We start from the raw sequence: 9,456 nt of genomic DNA on the forward strand, positions 1-9,456 counted from the left end.
CGGCCGCCGCCTCCTCGGGGAGATTGGGGGGGGGGGATGGAGGACACGGAGCTCTTCCCCCCCCCCCCCCGCGAGTATCGCGGGTCCCCGTCTTGTAATTTATATAGCCAGTCTGCGTTAGGAAACATCCTGTTCAAAACCATCTAGGAGATCTACTGTATGCTCCTAAGTATACTTAGCTAGCTAGTGCCTTTAAGGAATGCATGAAAGGTTTACGGTATGATTCTATTGCAGACTTTGACATGTGTAATTTCGTTTTCTGCAAAACAAAAAGCCCACACTAATTGCTTGTTCTGACTCTTTGCAAGTCAGCCTTTTACTCCAAACTATTCAGTGGAAGTCCTACACAACAGCCCCTCCCGGCTGTTAGAAATGCAACACAATAGTTGGGACACTCTCAAGCAGTGGACATGTAAAGAGAGTTCAAAGTAATCTGTGGAATGATTCAGGATTCAAATTATGGCCACTCCTCTGTGGTTAATTCATGCACTCAAGAAGTTTCTTTCACGCTTGTGAGCAGCCCTTGATCACCCTCAGACACCCACAACCGTGAACAAACATGATAGGAAATGGCAATTGTTTCCACAATGACAGTAAGACTTTTTCTAGTAGTCTCAATCACAGGGCATGCTAATTCAACCTGTGGGATCACCCATTCTCATGTCAGGTTGCACGTGTAACGTCTATTGTAGCAAAGTCAGAACTGTGTGAGTATATAATAAAGTGGGTTGAATCTTGTGGGAAATTATCACCACAGAAGGGGGGGCGAGGGTTATTTTTGCAAATAGACTCATTCTGCTGCAGACGTCTGACTCTCCTCTTTGATTTTTTTTTTTGGGGGGGAGAAGCATTGTCTCTGAGGAGAAGCATTTGGGAGATCATTTTGGGCTGCAACAGGAAGGGTGAAGGAGTCCCATTCTGCTGATGGAAATTTAGCATGGGGTCCGAGCCAATGCCTTGTGCAAGAAACTCTGGATTGATGCATCATTCAGTTGACTGTACAGCCTCTGGGCATACAGCAGGGGTCACTGGGAAATGTAGGGGGGAGTTTGCTGTGAATTTCCTGCAGGAGATGGGACTAGGTGACCCTCTGGGTCCCTTTCCAGCTCTATGTTTTCTATTGAATTGAACTAAATGATGCTCCTTATAAACCAGAAAGACAACCAAATGCATCTTCACTTACCGGATTGGCTGCGACCAATTGCTGATTGTTTGCCACTCCTGAAAGGCTAATAATTGTGACAATGGAGTTGCACACAAAAGAGAAAAAAAGATTCTTATGCAGAGTGATCCTTTGGCAACTCAGGCTCCTGAAAGCAAAGGCACAAGAGAAAGAGTTAACAGGCACGGTCAAGAGGGAATCCCTCCGATTCCTCTCCTTTACGCAAACAGAATGCACATACAATCCCTTGAGAATAGGGAGTTGTCATCTGAACTCACAGAAACTTCCCAGATATCCATAGAAAAGAGTAGGAGTCCAGTAGGCACCTTGAAGACTAACAAAATGTGTGGTAGGGTATGAGCCTTCGTGAGTCACTGCTCACTTCTTCCGATACCTGAAGAATATCTTCAGATAGCTTCACATATCTGAAGAAGTGAGCCAGAGACTCACGAAAGCTCATACCCTACCACACATTTTGTTAGTTTTTAAGGTGCCTACTGGACTCTTACTCTTTTCTACTGCTACAGACAAACTAACATGGCTATCCATCTCAATCTATTCCCAGATATGAGTATTCTTAAATATACTGGTTTCACGGTATACATCAATATACTATCATGAGGAGATGCTCCTGTCTCCATTTTCCATGGCTATGCTTTTACCAAAAGAAACTGGGAGCAGCAGGAGGCGCCACCAGGGAATCCGCCACTTAACACTGAGGTGAAAGCCCTTTCTTGCCTAAGATCTTACAGGGTCCAAGAACTGACTTGGGATATTGTGGGAATTTGTGTGAAGCAAGGTCAGTTCTCACCTGATGAAACAGTCAGGACAGGCAAGGAGCGCAACCCATGTAGGCAAAGAAGCGTACTGTGCTTCGGCCACTCACTCCTTATGAGAACCAGGATGCTGGGGTTTTTTGAGACTCCTGATTGGTTATTGGGCTGTCCTGATTCTTGGTTGTTTGGGCGGACATGTTTCTTGGGTTTCTCCAGGGAGGTCCTTCCTATGGGTGGGATTCTCTTGTAAAAATGTCATCGGTTAAGTTGGCGTTTTGGACTGTGGGAGAGCAGGGAAGGAGAGAAAGTGGTGCTCTATCATGAGGAGATTCTCCTGTCTCCATTTTCCATGGCTATGCTTTTACCAAAAGAAACTGGGAGCAGCAGGAGGCGCCACCAGGGAATCCGCCACTTAACACTGAGCTGAAAGCCCTTTCCTGCCTAAGATCTTTCAGGGGCCAAGAACTGACTTGGGATCTTGTGGGAATTTGTGTGAAGCAAGGTCTGTTCTCACCTGATGAAACAGTCAGGACAGGCAAGGAGCGCAACCTGCTCACCCATTTAGGTGAAGAAGCGTACTGTGCTTCGGCCGCTCACTCCTTATGAGAACCAGGAAGCTGGGTTTTTTGGGGACTCTTGATTGGTTATTGGGCTGTCCTGATTCTTGGTTGTTTGGGCGGACATGTTTCTTGGGTTTCTCCAGGGAGGTCCTTCCTGACTTCCGACTTAGCGCTAGACGGAACAAGTATTCTTAAATATACTGGTTTCACGGTCTAATATACCTCAAACTATCATGAGGAGAAGCTCCTGTCTCCCTTTTCCATGGCTATGCTTTTACCAAAAGGAACTGGGAGCAGCAGGAGGCGCCACCAGGGAATCCGCCACTTAACACTGAGCTGAAAGCCCTTTCCTGCCTAAGATCTTTCAGGGGCCAAGAACTGACTTGGGATCTTGTGGGAATTTGTGTGAAGCAAGGTCTGTTCTCACCTGATGAAACAGTCAGGACAGGCAAGGAGCGCAACCTGCTCACCCATTTAGGTGAAGAAGCGTACTGTGCTTCGGCCGCTCACTCCTTATGAGAACCAGGAAGCTGGGTTTTTTGGGGACTCTTGATTGGTTATTGGGCTGTCCTGATTCTTGGTTGTTTGGGCGGACATGTTTCTTGGGTTTCTCCAGGGAGGTCCTTCCTATGGTTGGGATTCTCTTGTAAAAATGTCATAGGTTAAGTTGGCGTTTTGGACTGTGGGAGAGCAGGGAAGGAGAGAAAGTGGTGCTCCACGGGTAGAAATGCTCTAGTAGGTCCAAGCCTCTCGTTTTACATGACAAGTTAATTTAGAACCTCAGGGAGGTGATGCTCAATTCATAATGTAACTGAGCATTACAACCTAGGCAAATCTGGATTCTGCTGGGCACCATTGCAGTGGTAACACGCAACGGCATACTGAAATGGCACCCAAAGCAACAGGATTAATAGTGACTGGAAAGGTAACAGAAAGAGAAAGATCTGTCATTTACAAATCAAGCTGCTATTTATTCACGTGGGAATTAAAGAAGAAAACGTTCCATGTCATAATGTAAACTACTATTAAATCTGAAGGCATCAAAGAAAATTTTAAAAATGACTGCAGATGTTCCTGCAAACAACAAATCAAAGAAGAAAAACCTCACTTTCTTCTGAAACATTTTTAACCAAGAGGAATGCTCAGTATTTACACAAGAGACTTAAGAAAATGTCCAGCTGAATTTCAGAAGGGATTGGAAAGTCAATGTAGCTCAACAGCCTTCCACCAAAGGATACTGAGTTCTTCTTTCTACGGTTCACCTGCCACCTCGAGGGTGGAAATACATGGAAGTTTCTTATTTGAAGAGGGGAAGTTTAAGCCACTACAGATTTGTACTACTACAGATATGCAGTGGCTTAAACTTCCCCTCTTCAAACAGGGAATTTTCACGTATTTCCAAACTCAAAGTGGAAATTAATTTGTAGTGGCTTAAACGTCCCCTCTTCAAATAAGAAACTTCCGTGTATTTCCACTCTTGAGGTGGGAATTAATCTGTAGTAGTTTAAACTTCTCTTCAAATAAGAAACGTCTGTTTCCACCCTCAAGGGGCAAATTAATGTATAGTGGCATAAACACCTCCTTTTCAAATAAGAAACTTCCACATAATTACACTCTCAAAGGGGAAACTAATTTGTAGTGGCTTAAACTTCTCCTCTTCAAATAAGAAACTTCTGTGTACTTCCAACCTCAAGGGGGAAATTATACTGGTATAAACTCCCCCTTTTCAAATAAGAAACTTTCATGTTTTTCCACCCTCAAGGTGGAAATTAATTTGTAATGACTTAAACTTCTCCTGTTCAAATAAGAAACTTCCGTGTATTTTCACCCTTGAGGTGTCAAGTAGAACTTGAAAGAGAAACTCCAGTTCTCTATTGGTGGAAGGTTGTTGACATGGCTACTTGTAATTAGTTTGTAGAATGGTCCAACCATGTATTGGTATACATAACTGTTGCTGATCTCTTCCTGAAACTTTTTAAAATATACAGTTGACTCTGACAAGCCTTTATTGTCATATGTATATGCATACAATAGGAGATCAGGTTAAATATAGATCGGAAAATACAAATCAATATAGGGTAAAATTGGAGCTACGGCGCAGGAAAACAGCATAAAAACAGAAAAACCTAGTGGTTACTTATCAGAACGTAAGAAGAAACCTTGCTACTATTTTTGTTATTTCCGTATCTGGATTATCAAGTAAAAACAGAACCTTAAAATCGTCAGGAATCTCTGGGAATTGAGCTAGTATAGGGTACAAAAGATCCTGGCGGGGCACCAAATAAAAGGGACATTGAAGGAGAACATTGGGGGGGGGATATACAGTAAGAGCCACAGATAGTGCAACAATTAAAGGAACTGGCTATAAGATTTTAAATCAAAGTTGTGAATACTTTCAGTTTTGGAAGGGGGATATTGTGAGGTGTCATAGTAGGGCCACATATGCATTTGTGCAAGTAGGGTTGCCAGGTCTGGGTTGAAAAATACCTGGAGACTTTGTGGGTGGATCCAGGACAGGGTAGGGTTTGGGGAGGGGCCTCAGCATGGTCCAATGCCAAAGAGTCCCCCCGCCAAAGCAGCCGTTTTCTCCAGGGGAGCTGATCTCTGTCAGCTGGAGATCAGTTGTAAAAGTGGGAGATCCCCAGGCCCCACCTGGAGGCTGGCAACCCTATGTGCAAGTGGGGGAAATTGAAACTGCTGGACATCTTTTATTGCATTGCTCTTTTTATGGTGATCTTAGATATGCTTTTATTACTCCTGTCCTGCCCAAAATCCCTGGAAAATTGGAGGTATCCTATACTTTCCTTCTCTTGCACCATGAGCCTTGGATTACAGATAGAATCACCATATTTTGTGTAGCCACTAGAGCCTACCATAATTCTCTACTGATTGAGTCAATTTGGTTTTATATTATATCACCCATGTACCAGTTTTCTATGATGTTTTCTAAGGTCCCTGCCACACCGGGGGGGGGGGGGGGGGGCAAAGGGGAGGTTTCTTTTGAAAGCCGCACCAAAATAAACACGCAGCGGCGGGATCATACAGATCCCATGAGCCGCCGCGCAGTTGCTCCCCAGCACGATCAGATGCCGGGGACACTGGGGAGAAAGCGACGAGGCAGAGACGGAGGCTGCCGAACTGCGCATGTGTGAGCACGTGCAGTTCGGTCAGGGGTCTTAGATGTGCTGGCAGAAGGACGCGACGGCGATCCCACGGCCGCGCTTGATGCGGCCGTGCTGGTAAGTCCATCTCTGTTGGTGGTTTATTTTAGATGTGGCTTTTCAGCCTGAAGGGCCAGATCGGGGACGGGTGCACAACGTTTCCCATATGTTGCGGTGGGATTGTGCCTGTTTGCTGTGCCCCCGATCCGTCCCTCTCCCGGCCCAAAACCTTTCGTGTGACCGGGGCCTACATAAACTTTTTTTGGTATTGTATGATTTATCTTGTTGGTCTATGGCCATAATAAACAATTCATTCACTCATTCAACTGTGAATACGAAACAATGGCTTTGCTCAGTTCCAACCACATCCAACTTGTTGAGAGAACTATGGCCAGGATATCTGGGACACAGGATGTTCCTCTTGCCTTTTCTGAGCTGACGTTAATAACCAAAGAGGAACTCAGTGTGAACATCTGATCCCTTTCTTGTTCTTTCACTCCTCTGCTTGAGATACCACACATCTCGAATTATTGAACCATGTATACAGCTTGCAAGCAAAAGGACTAGGCACTGCAATCAAAGAATGCAAAGAATACTTACTTAAAGTAGGAGAATATGAGAAGGGAAATCAACAATGAAACAATGGAGAGGCTGTGGCCAATGATCGTGAGATAATACAAATTCAGAGCTGTCTGCAAGAAGAGACAGGAATATGTGTGAAAACGGGAACCGTGGCAAACTGAACCATACACCCCAGTCCCATCTCAAACATTCCATGCAGCAGCTGACTAACAGAAACAGCAAAGTGCCAATACTCAATCACTTTATGCCAGAAAAATTACTAATTTTTAAACTCAAATTATAAACTGGAGTTGGGTCCAGTTTTACCTCCCTAAATTTTGGACTGGAACCAGATTTAGCATTCTTCAACTGAAATAGTTGGTCAATTGCAGGACAGCAGGGCAATTCGGCAGTCAGAACCACTGGCTTTTACACACCAAGCCTCCTCTCTGCACTTGCTTAACAAGAATTCACTTTCACTGAGGACACTTGTGGATTAAAAAGTGTGATTCATTCATAATGTGCCCATTAACAAATAGGCACAATACAGGAAATTCACAAATACCTCCCCTCTCCCAGTAACCCTTGTTCCACGCCCCAAATAGAACGGTTAATTTTCCTTCAGTGGTTTTAGGTGAGGGAGCAGTAAATGAATCCAGACAAACATGAATGAAATTATCTGATGGACAAGACAAATCGCTAATGCAGCAAAACTGGGCCCCTCACAGGCAAATTGGTGGTTTCCAAGTACTCGGGGGACTCCCCTCACAAGTGCAAAACCATGGCTTTGTAAACTAACCAAAAGATAGAGACCCCCTCCAGAAAAAACTAGTCTGAGGAGGACTGACTAACAACACAGAATATGGAAAGATTTTTCCCCCTTTCTAAAGGGAATAAGGGGAGGGGGGTTAGCTTGTTCAAGGCCTTGAGAATTTATACAGTCCTGGAGAGGGAAATCTTGAAGAAGTGACTTCCAAATTGTTCTTCTCTCCTGGCATTTCCTCATCGTGTACAGTACATATTTCTGAAATCAAAGCTTCTGTATCAAGCTACACCTGTTCCTTACCAGCCCTTTTTACCTCACTGCTGTACAATAAGGCCCGTTGGAGTGCGACAAGGGCGAGGCTCTTTTCAGTCGTGGTCCCAACCTGGTGGAATGCGTTGTCTGAGGAGACTAGGACCTGTCTGTGTTCCACAGGGCACGTAAGTCGGAGTTATTCCACCAGGCATTCCGCTAATGTAATTTTGGTGGGCTCTACTGTCAACGCAGCTGCTGATTTTTATGCCAAAAGCATTCATTTACTATGTGCTGAGTCTTTAACTCAATTGTATTGAAATTGTGGCTTCATTTTGCTATTGTGTTGCTATGTTGTTCGCAGCCCCAAGCCCCATTCTGGGAGAGGGGTAGGATAAAAATCTAATAAAATCTAATAAATAAAATATTGGCTATCATCCTAACCCATCGGCCCTCAACAGAAATTACATAGGCCATGAGGTTGAAGGGGTTCCCATGCCTTCTCTGCTCCCCAGATCTCCTCTCCTGTGGATCCTCAAGTAGCGTGTGGGTATTTATTATAGGCAGAGGTCATTTCGGGGGGGATCGCAGTTCCCCCGGGTGAGGTACGGGGGGCACATGACGAAGCCCCGCCCCCTGCTTCCAGCCGCTCCGCTTCCGGCCCTCATTCAGCCAAGAGGAAGTTGCTTCCTCCCTGCCTCTCCCCACCTCTGCCTGCCTGGGGCCAGGGAGGGCCTTCGCGGGGCTTCCTTGCACTCCCGCCGGCCTTGCAGGTCCACCGCCGGGGGGCTCAGCAGTGGAGCTGCAAGGCCGGCGGTGGCGGCCGGGACCGTTGGGGGCGGGGTGTGTGGCCTTATGACACACTTCCGGTGATGTCAGGGTGTGTGGCCTTATGACACACTTCCGGTGATGTCAGGGGGTGTGGCATAAGCTAATGAGTTATGCTAATGAGTCCCCCTAGCTCTTTTTCTACGAAACGACCCCTGATTATAGGTATACTATTATAGATACTTATTATAATATATGTCAATTATTTAGTATAGTCTGGTCTGCTTCTTCCTCTGCCTCAGGAGACAGGGCTGGCTCCCAGCATCAAGCCAAAGCTGATAAGGTCCAGCAGAACATTAGAAATCAATTCACTTCTAAACGAGGCCTGAAAACTGTGACCCATCAAGGCCTGTTACCTCTGGGTTCTGTTTCCTTCCTAAAACAGGGTAATCCCCCCGCCAAAAAAGGAGGGAAGGGGGTCAAGGACCCTGCTACCTGCAGTTTGGTGGGTCACAAGTTGGGCAGGCTGGTTCTAAACTGAGCTGCGTGCCGGCTCCTTCCTCTTGTGAGAGACCAAGAAGGAACTCAGAGCTAATTAGAGTTCAGTAGGTTCAAGTCTCCTCTCCTCCTCCGGAAGGAAGCCACAAGGCTTTTATAAATAGACCTTGTGAACCCATGAGACTTGACTGGACTGTCATTCCATAGGAACTGCGATGGCCCTCGAGCTGTCATTAAACTGAATGTGCCTCCCAAACTTCAAAAATATATTTGAAGAAGAAGAGTAGGTTTTTATCCCCCCCTTTTTCCTGCCGTAAGGAGTCTCAAAGTGGCTTACAATCTCCTTCCTCTCCCCACAACAGGCACCTTGTGAGGCAGGTGGGGCTGAGAGAGCTCTGAGAGAATTGTGATTGGCCCAAGGTCACCCAGCAGGCCTCATGTGTCTCAAAGCAACTTACAATCGCCTTCCCTTCCTCTCCCCACGACAGGCACATTGTGAAGCAGGTGGGGCTGAGAGAGACCTGAAAGAATGGTGACTGGCCCAAGGTCACCCAGCAGGCTTCATGGGGAGGAGCAGGGCATCAACCCCATTTTCCACATACGGGTCTACTGCTTTTAACCACTACACCACGCTGGCTTTGAATGGCCATGACCACTGTGGCAGCCTGGACATTAGCAGAACAGCTTGAAGATTAGACTGCAAGTGAGGCAAAACCTCTCTCTCTTTCTCTTTCACCTTCTTTGGCAGAGTTCTCTCAATACCATTCTATGCCACTCTATGGTTTTGTTTCTCCTGAGTTGTATTCCCTCTCCTCCCATTTTCACACATTGTAAAGTCTAGTGACTCCAGCAAGCTCTGCTTAACAGATGCCTTGCTCGAAAAACATTATACCCAGAGTGCACTCTAAGAAGGAGGTAAAACAATGTGGAAAGCTGCCCACAGCCCCATAGCCAG

At 45.9% G+C, this 9,456-nt stretch overlaps 1 protein-coding gene across 1 annotated transcript in view; it reads right to left on the reverse strand.

Annotated features, from left to right (window-relative positions):
- Window positions 1–9,456, reverse strand: part of CALCRL (calcitonin receptor like receptor) — a 125,749-nt gene that overhangs the window by 22,616 nt on the left and 93,677 nt on the right. Inside the window, exons 6-7 of the mRNA XM_015405935.1 lie at window positions 6,260–6,351; window positions 1,184–1,310 (exon numbers count right to left, since the gene is read on the reverse strand). Of these exons, the coding sequence (XP_015261421.1) occupies window positions 1,184–1,310; window positions 6,260–6,351 (219 nt within the window). The remainder of the gene's footprint in view (window positions 1–1,183; window positions 1,311–6,259; window positions 6,352–9,456) is intronic.

The sequence above is a fragment of the Gekko japonicus genome, unplaced genomic scaffold (genome assembly GCF_001447785.1).
Source record: "Gekko japonicus isolate JY-2015 unplaced genomic scaffold, Gekko_japonicus_V1.1 scaffold317, whole genome shotgun sequence".
In the NCBI taxonomy this organism is placed as follows: domain Eukaryota; kingdom Metazoa; phylum Chordata; class Lepidosauria; order Squamata; family Gekkonidae; genus Gekko; species Gekko japonicus.